This window comes from Microtus ochrogaster, chromosome 4 (genome assembly GCF_000317375.1).
Source record: "Microtus ochrogaster isolate Prairie Vole_2 chromosome 4, MicOch1.0, whole genome shotgun sequence".
Lineage (NCBI taxonomy): Eukaryota > Metazoa > Chordata > Mammalia > Rodentia > Cricetidae > Microtus > Microtus ochrogaster.
This window is the reverse complement of record NC_022011.1, coordinates 47,427,411-47,449,280: the sequence shown is the minus strand read 5'-3', so window position 1 is coordinate 47,449,280 and position 21,870 is coordinate 47,427,411. Positions and strand designations below refer to the sequence as shown.

The window sequence follows — 21,870 nt, the reverse complement described above, 5'->3', positions numbered from 1 at the left end:
TTGGCTGGGTATGCTAGTGCACGCCTTTAATCCCAGTGCTTGGGAGCAGAGGCAGGTAGATCTCTATTAGTTTGAGGCCACTAACAAGTCTGCAGAGCAATTTCCAAGACAGTCAAGGCTACATAGTGAGACCCTGTCTTGAAAGAAAGAAAAGAAAAGAAAAAGAGCCGGGCGCTGGTGGTGCACGCCTTTAATCCCAGCACTCGGGAGGCAGAGGCAGGCGGATCTCTGTGAGTTCGAGGCCAGCCTGGTCTACAAGAGTTAGTGCCAGGACAGGCTCCAAAGCTACAGAGAAACCCTGTCTTGAAAAAACAAAAAAAAAAAAAAAAAAAAAAAAGAAAGAAAGAAAAGAAAGACAAGACAAGAAGATTGGTTGATGGTTAAGAACATTTGCTGAACTTCTAAAGGACCAGCATTCATGTCTGTTGACTTGTAACCACCTCTCACTACAGCTCTAGGGGGATTTGATGCTCTCTTCTGGCTTCTAAAGAAAGGCACTTATACACACACGACACATCCCCCCTCTTACAAACAAAACAAATTATTTAAGGGGAGCAGTTGGAGAAATGACTCATCAGTTAAGATTGCTTGCCAATCTCCCACGGCACCCAAGTTTGATTCCCTGTGCCCACCTTGGACAGCTCACAACCACCTGTAACTCCAGCTTCAGGTGATCTAGTGCCCTCTTCTGGCCTCTATGTGCATACACACACTGTGCAGACTCACACACATACACATAAATTAAAAATAAAATTTAAAAAATACAAGTGCAATAATTCCTACTTGGCCACATGAGAAGCCATGGTTTCCCTCTATTTCATATTTCTTCAATGCTTGGGTTTGAATAATGAGCTGTTTCATCCTTGGTATTGGAAAAAGAAGAGGACAGACTACTTAGTATTTCCGTGTTCAGCATCCACATGTGGGTGTGGGTTATCAGACAGGTCTTTGGTGTTGCAATATTTCAAACACCACCCCCTTCCCTGTCTTCACACAAATGTCTCTATGTTGAGTAAGACAGGGGTCTTTTAGTGTAGAAATTGTTGCTTTTAGCCCTCCTCATTTGGAGCTGTTTTAGCATTTGCCTTAGTTAATGTTGGCAGAGGCCTGGCAATGTTACCAGATGACCATGACAGCTGCTATTTAGTCAACATCTGCTCTGAGTCAGGTCCTTTGGCTCCATCCTTCACCCACAGTCACATTTGATCCCCACAGCCATCAGAGGAGGAGGTGGGCTGCAGTTAGGCCTTTTCTGTTGACAAGAAGAGATAGAAGTGAAAGAGGCTAAAAGAGGTATTGAAGTTAGTGGGCACACATGGGTTAGCCAGCCCACCTGACTCCACAGTTGTGCATGTCTTGCAGTGTCCACTGCTCTCCGCCCATTCTCATCTTCACTTCCTTACAGTCTGTAAGATCTTCCCAGGCTACACACTGAAGAATGAAGTCCTCATCTCCACACAGGTGTCCTTACTCCTCGGCAGGGGACAAGGGTGCTGGATGAAGGAAGTGATCTCTAAGTGATCCCAGTGACGCAGTGCTGAGCAGGAAGCCAAAGGCCAGACCTCTTGGCCGGCTGCGGGAGTTGTGAGACTGCTACAGTGAGTCCCTGTCCACAGTGACCTTGACACTCTGGTCCCTGGTGTGGGTGCTGCTTAGAGGCTTCCCATCTCGGTGGAATTAAGCCCTGACAGAAACCTGTACTAAGTTGGGATCCCAGCTGCTGCCGCAAGTGACATCTGAAAGGCCAGTTGATGGCCCATTTGTCAGCAGCAGGCAGAATCATCGCTAGGCCTGCTGGGGGGCAAGCTGGAGATCTAACAGTAAAATCCTGGCGCCTGGCAGGGCACTTTGGAAGAAGTTGGCGAGCTTTGAGTGTTTCATTTGTCAGTTTTGCTGAGGTTGATCCTGTGAGTAGGCTGGATGTTCTTCACCCTCCTTCTTCTAGGTGGGGGCATGCAGCTCATGGTTTGTCCAAGAAAGTGGCTGCTGTTAGTAGCACTGTTGTTGCTTACCTGAAGGTTACAGTGTCATGCTCCTCCCGTGGAGAAAACGGCTAACTTGGTAGTCCTTGGGAACTTCTGACTTTTGGTGTGAATGCCTCACCAAACAATGAAGGACTCAGTCTTAGCTTCTGTTAATGGCCTTTCAAGCTTTCACAGATGTACAGGTCACAGTGCACCAGCTCTTGGCGTTTCCATATGGAGAAGAGCATTTCCCCCTATGGTTTAGCACAGCTGTATTGAAAGTGTACGTGCGTGCTTTGGCGTAGTCCCTGGTTGTTTTAAATTTTACAGCAGCTGGATCCCTTAACCTTCTGCTCTAATGTAAAATCACACATACTTGGAAATGTCTGATATTAATTGTAAAGTTAAGTAAGGGACATGCCCTGCAACCTGGCAGTTTTACTCGTAAGACATTTTCCTGCATGCTCAAAAGACATACTGAATATGTTGTAGAAGCGTTGTTTATAAAGCCAAAAGCTAAGAACAACCCACTGGCCACTAGTAGGCAAGCGGACAAGATGGTATTGCGGGCAAAAGCAAGGATACCTGCATCATCTGAGTGGTTAACTGTAGAGTGAGACTCTGTACAGAACGCTGCCATGTGTGATGGTCACAGACCTATAATTTAAACTACACGTACGGATGCAAGTCATGAAAAGAGCCCAAACAACCAGAGGGTGGCTACCGTGGCAGGAGAGTGGCAGTGGCAAAGGAACTGAGGAGTGGAACTCTCCTTTCTGGCTGTGCCATCCGCATGTGGCTGTGTAACGTAGAGGGAAGCAGAATGCATTTCTTACTCTTCGTCATTTTCAGTGACTGTGAAAAGACAGCATGACCATGACAACTTACAAAAGAAAGCATTTATCGGGGCATGTGATCTCAGAGGGTTAGAGTGCAAGCCCTTCATGGCAGGGAGCATGGCATCAGCCAGGCAAACATGAGCGCTAACATCTCATCTACAAGCACAAAGCACACATGGCGGGTGGGGGAGCTCTAACTGGGAATGGTGTGGGCTTTTGAAACATCAAAACCCACCCCAAGTGACACACCTCCTCCTCCTAATCCTTTCCAAAAGTTCCACCAGCTGAAGACCAAGTATTCAAATGTATGAACATATGGGGGCCATTCTCACTTAAATATGAAGGTGGTGCTATTTGACAGGTAGGGGGTATGTAGATTTGACCTCTTCCTGTCTACATGTGTGCAGTCCTTACATTTTTTTGTTTTAATTTTAGTCTTAGAAAAAAATCTTTACAAAAATCTACATTATAATTTCTCAGCATTAACCACGGGGAGTAACAGGAGCCACCTGAGGCTACCGTAATGTGGGAGTAGCTCTGCTCCCTACACCAGTGATGCATGGGAGAGGCAGGACAGCCTAGTGCGTGAATGCCTCTGACTGAGCTGTGAACAAGACTAGCAACGGTGTTTGTATACATGCCACCTGCTGCCTCCTACTTACCCTGCCACTGCTGGGCATTACAAAAATGCTTCATCTGTACTTCAAGGCATAGTTTGAGGGATCCTGAAAGCCACCTGAAACCTTGGTTGTCATCCATCATTTAGAGGAAAAGCTAAGCACAGCCTAGTTCCTGCTGTCCTGATTTCGAGAGTTAGGAAGGTTGGTTGTCATTAAAAGCATCTCTGTTCTCCATGTGTCTTGCTGGTTGTTTTGTGCCGACTAAATGGCCTGAGAAGAGTGATATATTGACAGGTCCCTCAAAGTGTCACCACAGCTTCCCAGTTGTATCCCTACACAAACTGAATTCAGGACCAGGCAGGCAAAGGTAGAGTAAGTTCTGCCACCCACTTCCTGACTTTGATGGCAGCTGGCAGTATCTCTAGTTCATGGTCAAGATCAGCCTTGCCCTCGTGCTCCTTAGAGGGTTTTTGGTGGTTTCCATATTGGTTTCACCTTGGTTGTGATGATTGGCTGTGAGTCTGGCCAGCTCCTTAACCCCACATCTCCCTACAGAACCCAGGGCAGCAGACCCTAAAGAAGAGGAAGTTGGCTCACCCAGCCAAGTTTTTGAGGAACTTTGACCACCACAGTAAACCCAAGAAATGTCTATCCTGCTGGACTTCCTTCCCTTCATGTCTGCTTTTCTTTCTCTGCTGTCAGCCTGCCTGGGAGAGATTAGTCAACTGCTCTCCTATTCCATCCAACCCAGAGCCTCTCTGGGACAGGGTATTGGAGGATGTTACAAGGCCAGCATCTGAAGGAATGGGATGGATGGAGGAGCAGTGAGATGGATACAGAGGAAGTAGGTTGTACCAGAATAGGTATGCCTCTCTTGTAAATGAGGAGAAGAGGGTATTGGTGAAACTCCAATCAGGAGTGAGCTACATGTCAGACTGGAGAACAACCTGATAAAGATCTGTAGGCCACATGGAAATAAGATTCACAGTTTGTATTCATTGAACTTGTAGACAGATTAGCTTCTGTTGAGCAGCTACCCTTGCCGTGCCTGTTGATAAGTGAAGTTATACCCCAATATACCATTTCTAGTTAAAAATACAAATCGAAAGTGCATGTGGAAGAGGGTAGATATAAGGGTCTGGCCCAGGCTATGATGTTCTGTGAGCTAGGTGCCTGAAACGTGTTTTCAAAAAAGACTTATTCTACTTACCTATGGGACTAGAGTGATGGCTCCGTGATTAAGAACACTTTTTGCTCTTGTAGAAGACCTGGGTTCAGTTCCTAACACCCACATGGTGGTTTAAAATAACTCCAGTTCCAGAGGACCTGATGGCCTTTTCTGACTCCATAGGCATGTATGTAGTACATATACATATAGGTAGGCAAAACACTCATACATATAAAATTTAAAAAAATATTCTCTTGTTTTGGTTTTCAGAACAGGGTTTCTCTGTGTAGTCTTGGCTGTCTTGAAACTCACTCTACAGACCAGGCTGGCCTCAAACTCAGAGATCCACCTGCCTCTGCCTCCCAAGAGCTGGGATTAAAGGTATGCATGCCCTGACCACTCAGGTTAATAAACCTTTAAAAATTAATTGATTTGTCTGTGTGTTTATGTATTTGTGGAAAGTGGCTTGGTGGCTAAGAATATTTGCCATACAATCCCTGTAATTCCTACATCAACGAATCTAGTGCCATCTTCTAGCCTCTGTGTGTGCTCAAGTGTACATGCGCAGGCACACACACACCCGCAGAGATAAATAAATAAAATAAATCTTTTTAAAAATGTGTTTCATGCTTCCAGCTCACAGAATATCTTAGCCCAGCCCAGCCTGCTTCACACATGCTGAGAACGCTTACATCAGCCTATAGCTGGGCAGAGTCCTCCAACACAAACCCATTTCCTAATATGGTACCTTGCCTGCCAAACATCTCCTGTCACTTACTGAATAAGTATACCTAAGGCCCTCTGGCCACCCAGGTTACTGTATGGAACCAGTTGTTTCCTTTCCCTGCCCAGTCTTGCAGAGTGAACCGTACCATGTTTGCTGTCACCCAGAATGTGATCAGCATGGGAAGAGCAATGTTTCCTGCAAGTGTTGTCAATCTTCTTCACACCATCCATATCAAGGGGGAGAGCATTTTCAGCCTCATTTTAAAGAGTTAGAGAGGGAGCTGGGGAAATGACTCACATTTTAAAAGCACTGGTCGCTCTTCCAAAAGACCAGGGTTCAATTCCCAGCACCCACATGGCAATTTACAGCTGTCTGTAAGTCTGGTCCTAGGGGATCTGGCATCCTCACACAGACATACATGCAGGCAAAACCCCAATGTACATAAAAAGTTAAATTTTTAGGGGGAGGGGAAGTTAGGCACATGTCAGTATGTGACCATCTGACTCCAGTCCACACTCTGCACTGTCCTACTGTGGCACGCTTCACAACCTTGAAGTATGGGAAAGTAAGTGTGAACTATAAATGGTCCTGCCCTTTATCTGGTCTGACCTCCAGGGGCTGTCCCTGAGTCCTGCTTCCTTTAGGCAAGTGTCCGGCCTGGAGAGCAAGGGCACCCAGCCTGAGGTGGTTTGGGTTGGTTGACGGTTGGAGTGAATGCTGGCGGTTGGAGTGAATGCTGGCGGCTCTGCTTTGCTGATGCTTCTGCACTCCCCGGGATCTTCAGAGGCCAGAGTTTTTCTGAGCCTGCCTGGCTACTTGGAACGTCTTTGACCAAAAAATCGAACTTTGATCTTGTTAAGTTGCGTGTAACAGTGACGACAGTGACAACCGTGAAATACAGCTACTGTTTGTTTGTTGGGGGTCAACTTTTGCTTTAGTACTAAATTGTTAGAAATTTTTTATGGAGTGCTTTTTATTTTTCAAAGCTAGATAACTTACCTTCCTGTGGTTCACAATAATGTCTTGTTCTTTAGTTTTCCAGGCAATTTTAACTCTGCTGTTGCTGCCGGGTGGGGGGGTATCGGGTGTTTCCTGAGCATAGTCTGTGGGCCAGAAGCTGTCACCCCACTGAGCACACAGGTATGGCCTCAGGGAACGTCATCCCTGTCAAGAAGTAGCCTAATGAGGATAGTAATAATGAGGTGGCTGCGGATTACAAAGTTGCCTGGTGGGTTGGTTAGTTGGTCAGTCAGCTTGGTTGAGATGTTAGTGTTTACTCACTCAAAGTGCACAGTGATTTACAGCCTGTGCAGTCACCATCAGATTCCAATGTCATCTGTGTTTTCCCTGAGAAGACCCCTTGTTCCTTAATGGTCCTTTCCCATTCTGCTGTCTTCCCTCTGCTGTCTTAGGCAGCCACTGATGTGTTTTTTGTCCTGTGGACTTACCATTCTGGACATCTCAGACAAGTAGAATCACACGATATGTGATCTTTCTTGTCTTGCTGTCATAGGGTAATACTTTCAAGATTTTTCATACTATTGCAAGGTCGGAGCCTGGTTTTCTTTTTTATTACCAAATACCATTTCTTGGATGGATATACCATATTTTATTTATTCATTCACAGGCACATGGGCGTTTGAGTTATTTTCACCTTTGGGCCATGATGAAAGCTGCTGCTCTGAACTTGTCCTGTGCACACCCTGTGGATGGTTTTCTTTACTTGTCTTGGACACGCACCTACCAATGGGACTTCTAGAATGGTGTCTTTAATATTATGAAGACCTGCCAGGTGTTTGCCAGTGCAGCTATTACATTCCCAGCATCAGTCAGCTTATGAGGCTTCTGGTTCACTCAGTCTTCACCAATACTTGGTGTTCCTGTTGTCTTTAGTGCTCCTCATGTTAGGTGGGTTGTTTTTTTTTTTTCCAGTGCTGGGGATCAAACACCTGACCCCAAATGTTGACCATCTTTTTATGTACTTTTTTTTAAGATTAGCCATGACTACATTGAAAGTCTATTTAAAAAAAAAAAAAAGATTTATTTATTTTGTATACAGTATTCTGCCAGCATGTATGCCTGCACACCAGAAGAGGGCACCAAATCTCATTACAGATGGCTGTGAGCCACCATATAGTTGCTGAGAATTGAACTCAGGACCTCTGAAAGAGCTGCCAGTGCTCTTAACCTCTCAGCCATCTCTCCGGACCTTTTAATGTACTTATTACCCCTATGTCTTTGGAGAAATGCCTTTTCAAATTCTTTTTATTAATTTTATTTATTGTGTATGTGTTATATATTGTGTGTCTGCACTGTTGTATATGTGTGCAGAGCACATGGTCTGAGGACAGCTTTCAGAAGCCAGCCCTCTCCTACCACGGGTTCTGGGGTCAGATTCAGGTCATCAGGGTTGAGCCGTCAGCAGATTTTTTCTCAGTATCCCTTTTCAAATTCTTATTAAAGTAATTTGGGGGTTTTGTTGGCTGGTTGGATTTTTGGTTTTGTTTTGTTTTGTTTTGTTTTGTTTTCGAGACAGGGTTTCTCTTTTTGTAGCTCTGGCTGTCCTGGAACTCTCTTTGTAGACCAGGCTGGCCTCGAACTAAACAGAGATCTGCCTGCCTCTGCCTCATAAATGCTGGGATTATTTTGGTGGGGTTTATTTTATTTTATTTTTTTATGTTTTTATTTTATTATTATTTTATTATTTTTATTATTATTTTTTTGAGACAGGGTCTTCATGTACTCACAGCTCACATTGGCCTGGAACTTGCAGTCTTTCTGCCTCTTTGTTCATTTAAAGGTTGTCCGCTGTTGCTAAGTTATAAATGTTTTATTGTCATTTTTTTAATATTTATTTATTATGTATACAATGTTCTGTCTGCGTGTGTCCCTGCAGGCCAGAAGTTGGCACCAGAATTTATTACAGGTGGTTGTGAGCCACCATGTGATTGCTGGGAATTGAACTCAGGACCTCTGGAAGAACAATCAGTGCTCTTAACTGCTGAGCCATCTCTCCAGCCCTTGTCATTATTGTTTATGTTGCAATGGTGCAAGTGGCAAATGCAGGGACATGGCTGAGTTAAGTAAGCTGTCTACTGGTGAACTAACTGCATCCCACTGACTTCCTTGTCTGCTTAATTGGGTGTTTTTGTTTTTATTGTTGTTGCCCTTTGTATTTTGTGGTTTGTGTTTTTTTGAGACAGGGTCTGGCTGTATAACCCAGGCTGGCCTCAATTTTGTAATCTTGGTGCCTCAGCCTCCAGCTTCCCAGAATGAGCTCCCTAGAATGTTTTTTCTGTCTATATGTAGTCCCTCATCAGATACATAATCTGTAAATACTTTCTTCATCCTATAGGCTGACTTTCCACTTCTTTGATGCAGTCATTACAACATAGATTTTAATGTTGATGGAGTTCTATTTTTATTTCTGTTCCTTGTGCTTCTGGTGTTACAGCTAAGAGTGAGCTCAAATCCAAGGCCACAAAACCACCTATACTTTGTTCTAATTGTTTTTAACTCTTAAGTTTAGATCTTATTTGAAGCTCATTTTAGCATGTGGTGTAAGGTAGAGGTCCCAATTCATTCTTTTACAGACAAGTGCCCACTTGCCCCAATACTGCTTGTTGAAATGACTGTTCCTTCACCCATTCAATGTCCATCATATCCTTGTTGAAAATCAGCATGGACATGTGGGTTTATTTCTGGGGTCTCAGTTCTGTTCTTGGATCCATGTGTCTAGGCTATAGTATAGTCATGCCTTGGTTAATGTGGCTTTATTTTTACGTTGAGGCATATCAGTCCTTCAGCTTTGCTGATTGTTTTGGCTGTTCTGGATCTCGTATTTCCTTACTAATTTTAAGATTAGAGAGTCAAATCTTACCAAAGGAATTAAGCTAGCAGGCTTCTCTGGGATAACAAGTTATTACCAGGAAATATTACTGTTGTAACAATAGTAAGTCTTTTGATCCAAGAACATGGGCTACTTTTTCACATATTTTAGTTGTTTCAAATTTCAGCAGTATTTTGTGGTTTACAAAGTGTAAATGTGAAATTTCTCTTGCCAAATCTATGTCCAAGAATGTTCTTTTTGATATAAACTAAAGGTTTTTAAATTTTCGTTTTGAATGTTTATCGCTACTGTATAAAAGTACAAATAGTTTTTATATGTTGATGTTGTATCCTTACAGAATTTGTTAGTGCTGATAGTTTTTTGTTTTATTTTGAGATAGGATCTTATCATGTAGCCCTGGCTGACCTAGAACCCACTGTGTAGATTATAGTGGCCTGAATCTCACAGAGCTCTGTCTGTCTCTGCCTCCCAGATGCTAGGGTTAAAGATATACCACTACATGAAGCTCTTGTATTTTATTTACTTATTTATTTATTATGGTTCTGGGGGCAAAGCCCAGGCTATGGACACACAAGGCGAGCATTGTGCTCCCCATTGAGCTCTCTTTCTACCCAATGTTAGTAAAGATCTTGAGTGGATTGCTTAAGATTTTCCATCTACCATCCTGCAAGTAGAGAGCTGCATGTGCTGTCTGCAACGACCCCAGAACTGCACAGGCGGAGCCTCACAGTGAGATCCTGATTAAACAGGAGCATACATACCATTCTTCCCTCTGAGCTGATACCTTTTCCCTCTATTTACTAATTAACCCTGGAAGAAATTTCTGGTGCAGTGCCAACCAGAATCAGTGACAGCAGACCTCCTTGACTTGTCCGACTCTTGGGAAATCATTCAGTCTTTTATCTTAGACCAGAAGGGTTTTAACATCTTGCTTCCATTTCTGTCTTTTCTGCCACCTCTAAGACCTGGCATTTGTCACTTGTACTTCCCTACACTCAAGAATAGGAGACTGGTTATAAAGGCCTTCACTGCTATATCTAATATCTACCCCTCTCCAAGTCCATGGGTGTTCTGAACTGTTTCTCTTGCACATTGACTAGATGCTCATATGGAACCAACAAGGACACACTGACATTTTGATGTAAGCTCTTAATGCCCATCCTGCCTGCCTCTGTTGCTCACAGTTTAATCACCCTAAAACAGACATTTCAAAACTCGACACACATGAGCAGTGTTAGAATGGGTCTGCATGTCCTGCCCTTTGAATCTTTCAAGAAGGAAATCCGAGCTTAAAGACCCTAGTCATTTCCACAAGAAAGCTGCAGCTTCTCCTGCCTCCTCCTCTAACAGCCAGGCCTCTGTGTTTTCAGACTCTCAGCGCTCTCACCTCTCCTCCTTCACCATGAAGCTGATGGACAAATTCCACTCTCCCAAAATCAAGAGAACACCATCCAAGAAGGGAAAGCCAGCCGAGGTGTCGAAGATTCCCGAGAAGTCTGTGAGCAAAGTAAGCTGCATCTCTAGGTGTTCCTCCTGGCCAGCCTGCGGCCAGCATGGGGGCTGCACTATGCGTAAGTGCGCTTACTGGGGCCATCTGTGTCCCTGGGACCTGGGACCTCTAGGATGGTGTGTGCCTATCCTGCTAATCAGTCCAGCCAGTGGCTTGGACAGTTCTGTATCACCCTCTGGGCATTTAAAGTAGCTCAGAACGTGGTGCTCACACCTGGTGCTGCCTCCCACCCAGAGACCCTGGGCTACTTTCACACAGGGCTCTGATGGCCTGAGCCATTCATTCAGCCTCAGGGCCTGGGCTCACCCTGAATCCCTCTAAAGACATCCTCCAGCACTAGTAACCTTATCAGGGCCAGCTGAGCCAGATGTGTGGAACAGCTGTTGATTCTCATCAACCCCTCCCTCCAGCCTGCAACATCCATTTCAAGCTCTGTAGGAATCCAGGTTTCCTCTCTTCCAGGAGGCAAGAGACAGATTTCTACCAGAGGGCTACCCTATCCCCTTGGAACTGGAGCAGCAGGCAGTAGAATTTATGTCCACCAGTGCTGTGGCTTCCAGGTCTCAGAGGCAGAAGGTCAGTGTGACATTAAGAACAATTGGGGTTGCCTTGCCTTCCACTGCAGATCTCTGGTCCATGGTCTGGGGATGGAAAAATACCTGTGGTGATGTCATTGTTTCTTAGCTGGGTGGCAACTATGGGCTCAGGTATTTGATATAATTCTTGAATACAAGCATTTATCTGAGTGGCATTGATGGGGAGGGAGCTCAGTCTCCGCAGCCAAAATTTGGGTCCTTTTAAAAGTGGAATTGAGTGGGCACTGGGGCAGTGGATGAGTATCACCTTTCCAGAGTGGCTACTCTCTCCCTGAGGTGCTGAGGTGCCTTGGGATGCTGTCACAGCCAACTGCAAGGTTCTCAGCAAGGGGCACCTGTGTCATCAGCACTGGCGCTGACAGGGCCTCTTTCCAGCCTTGCGCTGAGTGCTTATGTCTCTTCCCACCATCCCTGACAACCTGCCCTGCTTAAAAAGAAACCGAGTCTCTAGAGATGGGGAGCATTTAGCTAAAGCCACAAAGCAGTGGTGAGGTCAGGATTTGAAAGCAGACTGTTACCAGAGCCTGCCTGGGGCTCTTTGTAGTGCTGAGGATCTGCTCCAGGGCCTCATGTGGGCAAAAGCTTTCCGCAAGCTGTGTCCTTAGTCCTGGGTCTTGTTTTGCTTGAAACATGGCATGGCTTTCTAGCTTAAGCTAGTCTTAAAGTGCAATCCTCCTGCCTCTGTCTCCTGAATGCTAGGATCACAGGTGTGTGCCACCATACACAACTGCTCTATGTCTTCTTTAGGAAATCAAGTCCGAATGTGTTTGTTAATGTCTCACAAGACTGAATGTTCATCTTGGTGCACCACTTCACATTAAAGAATACTCTTAGCAATGTAGATGAAAACAAGCTTTGTAGATGAACTTCTCCCCTGCCCATGACTGACCAAGGGTAATTAAATGCAGAACCATTGTCATAACTATCAGTTTAATGTGGCTTGCAAACACCACCCTGTTAATATGGACTAGCAGAGTTTCTTAAAAGTCTAGTTAAAGATAGAAGAAGTAAGGTTTGTAAGCCCAGACATTCTGTCAGATGAATTGCTGCCTATGAGCAAGAGGGCAGTACCTGGCATTTTATCAGGTGCACTACTTCAGTGTAGAAGAGCCTTGAGCAGAACGAGGTTTGTTCTGTATCATAGCACGCAGAGCTCACACCTTTAACCACACAGCATAACTGCAAGAGAAGGTTGGTAGGAAAATTTTTAGCCATTTGATCCTGGAATCTTTTCTTTATGTATTATCCAAACAAAGGTCATGGAGGAAATTTTGATAGAAGCATAGCCTTCACTTAGTGAGGTGCCTGCAAGCCCCAGCAATGCCTGAGACATCTTTAGTTGTCATCACCAGCGAGTGAGACAGGGGCTGCTGCGTATGCAGTAGGTAGGAGCGACTGCCTTGAGCATCCTGTAGCAACAGGGTGTCTTCTCCAAGGCCTTGAATGTTTGTAGTGCTGAGGTGAGACCCACCCCATAGCTGGAAGTGCAAGTATACCCTGGAGGGAGGGTAGAGCTCAGCTCGCCCTTCGTGAGGGAGGGAGGGGACTGCTGTTTAGTACAGGCCCCAGGATGGAGCCTGCCGCTGCACAGAGGTCAGAGGAACAGTGTCCAGAAACCTGTGGTGTGGGAATGTTGCTGCTGCTTGACATGGCCTACTGTTCATTCTCTCTGTCACCTCTTACAGAGCGTCTGCGTTTGCATCTCATGTTGTCCCACTTGTGGCGTTCTCTGTTAAATCACAGGATTTGAAGAACAGGAAGTAGAAGTGCAAATCCCAACTATTGCTGCTTCCTGGGTGGAGCCCGTCTGCCCTGTGCTTTCACACCCGTTGTTTTATTTGTTCTGCTCTAGCCACGTGGAGAGAGCTTTGTTAGTTCTAATAGATAGTGTTGGCTGTGGCCCCAATTTTCTAATTAAGTCTGTTTTGTCCACTGTATTCCACTGTCTTTCCAGCCTGGTTTCATCTAGACACAGTAGTCTTCTCATAGGAAAAAATTGTCAGTTCTTTTTCAACCTCTTAGCAAGCCTAGCAGTGAGCTATGGATTGTTAAAAGTAGCAGAGAAAATTTAGTCCCATCCCAGAGCTGACTATCTCTCTATGATCAGTTAACAGCGTCCAAAAGTGACTCAGAACAGGTGAGTTCTCTAACTCTCTGGGCAGCTAGACAGCGGCTCTCCTGGAAACTCCTGAAGGGGCTTCCCTTTCAGCTCTGCAGCTCCTAAGTGAACTAGGCAGAGCGATGCCCCTGCCCCAGAGCCTAGTATAGCTGGGCTCTGTTAGGTGTACCTTTCTACAGGGCCCGGCTGTGGATATGGAAGAAGGAAAGATGTTGAGTTGTCTCTTCACCATCCTGGTTCCAGTTTTTCTTCTATTATGTTATGTTGTTATAGCCCCTGTCCTGAAACTTGCTATGTCACTAGACTAATCTCAAACTCAGAGACCACCTAACTCTGAATTCCAAGTGCAGGTATTAAAGGCATGCATCATCAACCCAACCTGGTTCCAATTTTTTATATGCTGATTCTAATCGTTTCCCACCCTTGACTAGGCCCACACTACCTGATTCACTGTCCTGCGGTGCTATGAGCACAATTTAGTTTCCATGAAGCAGAGGGGCCAGGGCTTCAGGTACAAGCTGGATTCCTACTGCTGCTCTGATGATGTAAGGCAGTGGCTGAAGCCTGGGGTCAGTTTGTATCCCTTCGTTTTCCTCTGCATCTGCACTCTTCAGTGGCTCAAGACAGAAAAGCACAGATGTGCCATGTCACCGCTACCAGACAGGAAAGTGACCTCAGCTTTCACTTACCTGTGTGCACTTCACTCATTTATTAAATAAGAGCTTTGAACCCAGGGCTCTCTAGGATGTGTGTGTGTGTGTGTGTGTGTGTGTGTGTGTGTGTGTGTGTGTGTGTGTGGTGTGATAGCATTTGTTTGCTATGTTGTCTAAGCTGTCCCAGATCTACAGTTATCTCCTGTGTTGCTGGGACCAGGTGTGTGAGCAGGTCTAACCATGTTGCTTAGGCTGGTCTCAAACTTGTATTTCTGCCTCCTCTGCCTCCTGAGCACTGAGATTGTGAGTGTGCCCCACCATACTTTATTTGTTTGTTTGTTTATTTATTTATTTATTGTACTCTCCAAACTGGAATGAAACATGCCAGGTTTGTATTCTAATTTTGTCACTCAGCTGTGGGATCTTGGGCAGGTTAACCTATCCTATCCACTCCCTGCCTTGCCTCAATTTCCCCACTTATGAAATAATAGCATCTGTTCTATTGGCGATAAACCAATATATCTGAAGTGCAGAGCTCTGTGGGTGCTTGAAACACTCAGAGTGGCAGCTGTGCCCTGATCCTTTCCTCCCCCCTTGCATTTTCACTAGTAGGGATGTGACCTCTGACCCTGATACAGCATCTCTTAAATGTTATTAGTGATGTCCATACTCACCCATTCAGTCATCCGCTTGGTTGTTTCTGTGTTTCTTTGACTGTTTTTTTTTTTTGTTGTTGTTGTTTTGGGGATGGAACCCACGACCCTTCTTAGGCTAAGTGAATGCTCTACCACTGAACTCCAGCTTCAGGTAGCCACTGTGACTTCTTTCCTAAAACAGGGCAGATGCACTCATCTGCTCCACAGACAGGGAGCTTGGCCTTAGAACTAGCCCCTTCCCGCAATTGACAGGCTCACAGTTACCAAGCTTATTAGGACAGGTGGTAGCAACTGCTTCCCTGGGGTGGGAGATGTGTGCAGGTTGTCTGTCACTCAGGGACTCTAGCCCAGCCGCATGACTGAGCTCCCAGGTCGGCTGGTGCTATACACTGTGCACATTTCTGACTGCTGATCACAGTTTAACAGCTGAAGAGCTCAGGGAATGCAGAGCATTAGAGACCATTCAGGTTTGGAGTTCGGTAGAAGGTAACAGATGCTACCTGACCCTGCTGAGTCCTTACTTAGCTCCTTCACAGAGTCACTCGGCCTGGCTCTTCCTGTGCTGATCTGGTCTCTCCTCAGTGATGGGAAAGCCTTTCTTCTGAGGTGCCTGTACTTTCCACTGCTTCCCATCTCAGCTCTCCCTTCATTCCTGCCTATGTGTGTGACGTGTTTTCCTGAAATGCTTCCTGTTTCCTCACCAAGTTTTATCACTGTTGTCTTCCAGCACTTTCTGGTGTGCCAAGACAGCTGTGTCTGTCTTCCTCTTCCTCCTGTCACCAGTACTGGGAGTGCTGATCCCCAGGCTGTCCCAGCCATGGGAAGGTTATGGAGAAGCTGAACACTCTTATCCAGGAAGTAGAAAAACCAGTGCTCAGCCTCTTGGAAACAGACAAGAAATGAACATGTCAGGACATAGGAAGGGCGGGGTCTTGGTGGTCTGCAGAGCGCTCTCAGAAGCCCCTCCAGGCCTTTGGAAGTCGGCTGACTGCAATACGGTTTCCTTGTTCCATCCACTTAGAGTTATTTCTTTTGGTGTTCCTATGAAATAGCCTCCCATCCTGAATTTTTAAATGATATTCCCTGACATTATCTGGTGATGGGAGAGATTTAGTATCCAAAAGAATTGTCACTTTTATAGATTATTACTTAAATCAACATTTTTGGTAGCATCTCTGGCCCTCGTTTGCCATTATTTGTACTTTCTGAACCTTAGGAAGCCCACATACCCCCTCACTTCACTAAATGTGCAGTCTGTTCTTGTATGGACCGTCCATTTGTGGACCAGGACTGCTGGAGAAGGGCATTGAGGAAAGGAATCTAGAGCTGTATGCCCCACTAGGTGTGGATCCAAGGCTGCCTGCAGTCCAGAAGAAAAAAAAAAGAGTTTGGGGTTAGGAAGGTGAGTTCTAGAAAGTACAGGCACTGTAGAGTTTTGGTTTTGGTTTTCCGCTCAGGCCCCTTTCCTTGGAGACAGAGTGCGCAAATGCTGTTAGCAGCCACTGCACCGTACTCACTGACTACCATTGCCTCTGGCTTCCTCATCGCCTCCTTCCAGTCCTGGCATTAAAGGCCTTTGAAGTCATAGTTTTTTCATGGGGAGGGAGCTCTGGGTTTGGGTAGGACCGTGTGATCCTGATCTGATTCTGGATGAGTATACATATGTGCCCTGGGGCATGACTGTTGCCTCCTATATCCTCATTGAGGCTGCTTCACACACTGGGAGATAGGAGGTGCTATCTCAGGTAGCCAATTAGAATACTGAGAATAATTTCAGGATCTCAGAGTATGGAGAGGGAATCCCCAGGTCTCTAAATGACCCTTCTAATCCTAAGCCTGTCTCGCTTCCTACTGGCCTCTGACTCTGATCGCAGTCCTTAGAGAAAACATCTGACTTGGTCTCTACTGCCAGAACCTTTTCCATTTGCAGGACTGTCGAACTAGTTTATAGATTTTACTGTGTTCAGACTAGCTCCCTTTAATCTCTTCTCATTCCTTAAGCGTGATGTTCCCTTTCAGAACCTGTGCTGGCTGGAGGAGAAAGAGAAGGAAGTTGTCAGTGCCTTGCGCTACTTTAAGACCATTGTGGACAAAATGGCCATTGATAAGAAGGTTCTGGAGATGCTCCCGGGGTCAGCCACCAAGGTGCTAGAGGCCATCTTACCCCTGGTACAGATTGACCTTCAGATCCAGCACAGGTGAGTCCCCCTGAAGGTCCTTAGTCATGACAGCAGTGGGAGGCTTAGAGGCACTTTGGTTTGGGGCATTTGAAACAATGAGGGGAAAAGGATTTTGCATTTGTTCCCACTTCCCAGTCTAGAAGCAACTGTTCCTCCAGAGGCCTGTATGCTGGCTGACACCACCGACCCTCTGAGCTGTGTCTGTGTCTTTATATTTGCTTCCTAACCGCGATCATACTGAGCTGGACGCATTCTCAGAGCCTCCGTCATCACTTACCATGATTCAGTCCTGTCATTCAAGTCCTCAGCTCCTGGAATTACCACCTGATAAAGCCAGGTGTAGTGGAACCTTCCTGTGCCAGGCCAGGACTTCCCAGACAGCCTCTGAGTGCTGGAGTGCATTTTCTTCTTACAGTTTAGCTTGCCCCATGTTTATTGTTAAGTATAACAAGGATAGCGGTGCTAAATGCAATCTCCAAGCTGCAGGAACCTTTCTGAAGAGGCTGGCAGCTCTGAGGTTTTGTCAGTGGTGTGCCTGTTCATAGTCGACGCATCTCAAAGCAGCTTAGTGTCTACTTAGCCCCATGAGACTGAGCTTTAATGAATGACTTTCAGAACTTGGCCCTGAAGTTCACAATTTTCTTCTGAGAGATAATAACAGATTGTGTGTCTTTATTTCCAAGAAATGTTCTGCTTTGGGCTTCCACTGCTTGCTGACCCCTGGAGATTGTGACCTCTGGCTCTCTATGCTGCTGGTGGCTTGGTCTATATTGTGGCTCTCCATTAGTTCATCCCATGGAAACTCTGTGGTCTTCTTTGAGAAAATGAGCCTGACATTAGGCCATCAGATGTGTAGATGGCTGTCTGTAGATGCTATCATTCCTCTGTTGTCATGTGATGGCTCCCACCAGGAAGAGTTGAGCTCCCCACCATATGATGAAGTGCTTACTATGTGACACAGGCTGAAGAAGGCAGTGACAGAGCTGCAGTGGCTCTGGCCTGCTTCCTAGAGGAGAAGGGAAAGGAGGAGCTGGAGGAAAGCAGCTAGATTGGTGTGGGGGGGCGGGGGTTGGATATGACAAAAACCCTGAGGACCTCAGGCTAGTGTTAGGCATGCTCCCAGGGGACCTGACCTGCCAGAGAGGCTATAGAACTGGGTCATCCTTTCCAGAGGGGAGGGCCCTCCTGCCTCATCCTTGTGAGCTCTTGATACCATCCCCAGGCTTCATGACTAACTCCCCTCATTCTCAAGGACTGAAGGGGTTTGCTATCTTTCTTGCTGACTTTTCTGTTGGTGCATGTGGAATGCAGCCATGGCTGCCAGAAAGCGCAGCCCCTTCCCTTGTGCTGCTGCTCTTGACAGAACCTCATTGGTAGAGGCTTAAAGACCCCTGGTGCTAGACCCTGCTTCAGCCGCACCTTACAATGTTGTGCTGTCTTATCTAAACTGTACCCTTGATTTTTAAGGGTCTGCTTTAGTAGTGAGGGAGTTTGCTCTTCTGTTACAATGTATAAAATCTGAAATGAGAACAGTAACCCTTTCTAAAATTCCTTAAGAAAACTTAAGGAAGGGAGGAGAGAGGGAAGGAGGGAAAAGAAAACCATGGATTTTAAAAAAGGAAATGTTACCTGGACACTGAGATCCTGGCCTCCCTGAGTGCTCCCTGGGAAGGAGGGTTTTGGTGGAGACTGCTTTCTAATGCTCTTTAACCCTCTCTTCCCTGTAGCTCAGCCCTCTCCTCCTGCTATAGCCGAGTATACCAGAGCCTCGCCAACCTCATCCGATGGTCTGACCAGGTGATGCTGGAGGGCGTGAACTCAGAAGATAAAGAGATGGTGACGACTGTGAAGGGAGTCATCAAGGCTGTGCTGGATGGAGTGAAGGTAATGGGCAGATGCCAGGTGGCCCTGGTTGGGCAGCCAGCCCCCTGGAAGCTATGAACTTGATGATAGACATACACTGGGGTGAACGCCTTCCAGAGCTCTGGTGTGGGCCAGTTCTGTCCAGTAACTGTTTCATTCTCAGGCTGCCAGAGACCATCAGCCCTTCCTGCATCTGGTGTTCAGTCCTCTGTGGACCAGATGTCCCTGCTCTGGCTGAGAACATGCACCAGCTTGCCATGATGCAATAGTGATTATTTGTACTGGCTTTTAACAAAACTCCAAACATCTCAACCATTACCTTCTCATGTCATAGGAACATGTAGGATTCCTGGTAGAAAAGCAGGACTGAGTGGTTGAAATAGAATGTACTTGATGTCTGTGATATGATCAATATATTTACTATCCAGGCCATTGCAAATAGCCTCATAGGCAATTAGGACTCACAGTTAGTCACAGTTACAGCAAAGCAAAGGCTATAGAGGGCCTGGAATTGGGGCCCAGAAGCCAAACTAAGAATATAAATCCTAGTAAGTGAGAAACAAAGAAGAATGGAGGGCACAAAATGGAAAGAACTTTGCAGTGGGCAGGAGAAGCTGTACTGAGAGGCCTAGGGTCTGGCCTGCATACATCCCACCCAGTAGTCTGTAGACTTGGGCAGTATACTACTTTAGTTCATCTTGATGACACCCATGAACACACCCATGAGCGGGTGTAACAGTGGTGCCCTACATTATAACATTGATTAACTATTAGATTAGTTAATGCAGGATGCTTTTAGAACAATGCCTGGAGTACACTGAGCTTGTAGGCACTCACCACTATTCATTATTGATTATGCGGTGCTAAATGCATGGTTTAGAGGTGTGGCTTGGAAAACCTGTGTCCCTTTTATAGACCCTTAATTCAAAATTTTAACCACATTAGTTAGCCTAGGTCAGAAAGACTTCTCTACTTAGCCAGTCTATGTGATTCCTGAAACATGCCTATTGGTGTGTTCTTTAGAAGCTCTGGAAAATAGAACAAAGACCCCAAAGAGTTTAAATTACACAGAGAAGGCTAAGGAGGCATTGTTGGGTGAGAGAAATCACTCCCAAATGGGCTGTGTAAGCTGAAGCTCCGGTCGCTCTGTCCCCAGCACCATTAAAGTGAGGCTACTGTGTAGAAGGTAACTGCGTTCACTTTGAGGGAGGGGCGTGTGACGAGTTGACGGCAAGCTTCCCCTCTGATGCTCCTTTGCTGTCTAGCACAGTCTCCGGACTTTACACTACCTGTTGTAACTAATGAGGCTTGTGGGTGTTGATCGTAGTCACCATAGGATTTGGGTGCTATTGGTTTATCCCTTCAGTCCTTACTGCAGCTTCTTTCAGTCAGTAAGTGGACAAGGTGCGGCATGGCCTTCCCATGCCTTCTGGCCGAGTTCTGGTTCACCCTTGCTTCTCCTGTCCCAGCTCTGGAAGCCAAAATTATTTTCCAGGTGACATTGTTTAGGTTTTCCTCCATCAGGTTGATCTCAATGAAATGTCACAAAATTGGAATGGTTGAAACTAGAGAGCAGGTTTCCGAGGAGCTCTGGGCGCTCCAGAGTGGGTCTCTTTATGGAGTCATGGAAGCACAGCTGTACTGCTCACAAGAAGCATGTTTGAAAAATTGCTGGTCTCTCAATGTGACCCTGGGAGATGGAAGCACACACGTGCAGCCTGTGGAACTCGACCTTGCTAGCATCTGAGAGCAAATAACTTTTTCACAGTTGTTTTTAAAATAGTTTCACCAGAACCTGGGTGAGCCAGGAGACTGTCTGACCTCTCGGGCCAGCAAGCCTCAAGTACGCAGCATGGGGACAGAAGTAATGAGGGAGACTCCGCCTCTAGCAGGAAGATGGGAGAAAACAGACTCAAAGAGTTGTCCTCTGACTTTCACACACATGGCCATGCAGGCAAGCACGCACACGCACAGGTGCACACGTGCATGTGTGGAGCTTCAGCCAGAACAAAGAGCCAGTAGATGAGGTGCTCTGTATTCATTTTGTCTTGTTGTTATTGAACATTTATCAGAAGCATCCTGTGTGCCTGTGGTGTGACAGGACTGCACACAGTGACGAATGACAGTGCCACAGTCCTAACCTTCTTCACTGAGAAAGAAAAGTCCACAGTTACTTAAAAGGATGCCACATGCCCAGCAAGGATTGTTTGTGCTAATGCAGGGACAAGGAGATCAGAGAACCGTCCCTAAGGAAGGCCAGGGCAGCTGGCCTGTGGTACTGGAAACTTCTAGGGGGTGTCAGTTAAGGAGTAAAATCGGTCAGCATGGGCATTTGTAATTAGAATCCAGTAGTAATAATAGCAAACAATGGATGGGGTTCTTGTTTGGGTTGTTTTGTTGTTTTGTTTTGAGTTTTTGTTTATTTGTTTGTTTGTTTGGTTGGTTGGTTGATTTGCTTTTTCCAAGACAGGGTTTCTTTGTATAGCAGCTCTGGCTGTCCTAGAACTCATTCTGCAGACCAGACTGGCCTTGAACTCAAGTTCTACCTACCTCTGCCTCTGGAGTGCTGGGTAAAGGTGTGTGCTCCCACTTCCTGGCCTAATGGGTATTTTTATATTGCCCAGCTTTATATTTCTTTTTTTTTCTTTTTTTTTTTTTTTTTTTTTTTGGTTTTTCGAGACAGAGTTTCTCTGTAGTTTTGGAGCCTGTCCTGGCACTAGCTCTTGTAGACCAGGCTGGCTCGAACTCCCACAGATCCGCCTGCCTCTGCCTCCCGAGTGCTGGGATTAAAGGCGTGTGCCACCACCACCCGGCCCAGCTTTATATTTCTAACAGCCCTCTGAGGTAGGCACCTTCACTGGTAGACTAGCCAAGGTCAGGTGGACCCATAGTCAGTGGCAAGCTCATGATTTTCACGCGTCTGCTGGACCTAGGCACTGAGTCACACCCTCTGCTGCCCCCTTCTAGGAGATTTACCCAAAGGATCCTTCTCGTTCTCACCTCACAAGGACACCTTCTAAGCCCCTGTTCTGGGATGCAAGGAAGCTGCCTCAGCTGGGAGGGCCAGGAGTGTATATGGACAAAGGCTGTAGCTAGCTGTCTTCATCCTGCGGTCTTCTTGGAGG

The 21,870-nt window shown here is 46.0% G+C and overlaps 1 protein-coding gene across 11 annotated transcripts in view; it reads left to right on the top strand.

Annotated features, from left to right (window-relative positions):
• The window catches only part of Rapgef1 (Rap guanine nucleotide exchange factor 1), a 121,037-nt gene that overhangs the window by 50,727 nt on the left and 48,440 nt on the right, over positions 1 to 21,870 (top strand). For 6 of the 11 annotated variants that reach the window (XM_026778827.1, XM_026778828.1, XM_026778832.1 and 3 more), the window contains exons 2-5: positions 10,539 to 10,675; positions 11,141 to 11,254; positions 16,722 to 16,900; positions 18,610 to 18,766. In XM_026778827.1, the coding sequence (XP_026634628.1) occupies positions 10,539 to 10,675; positions 11,141 to 11,254; positions 16,722 to 16,900; positions 18,610 to 18,766 (587 nt within the window). The remainder of the gene's footprint in view (positions 1 to 10,538; positions 10,676 to 11,140; positions 11,255 to 16,721; positions 16,901 to 18,609; positions 18,767 to 21,870) is intronic. The other 5 variants (XM_026778834.1, XM_026778831.1, XM_026778829.1 and 2 more) reach the window with 1 other exon arrangement.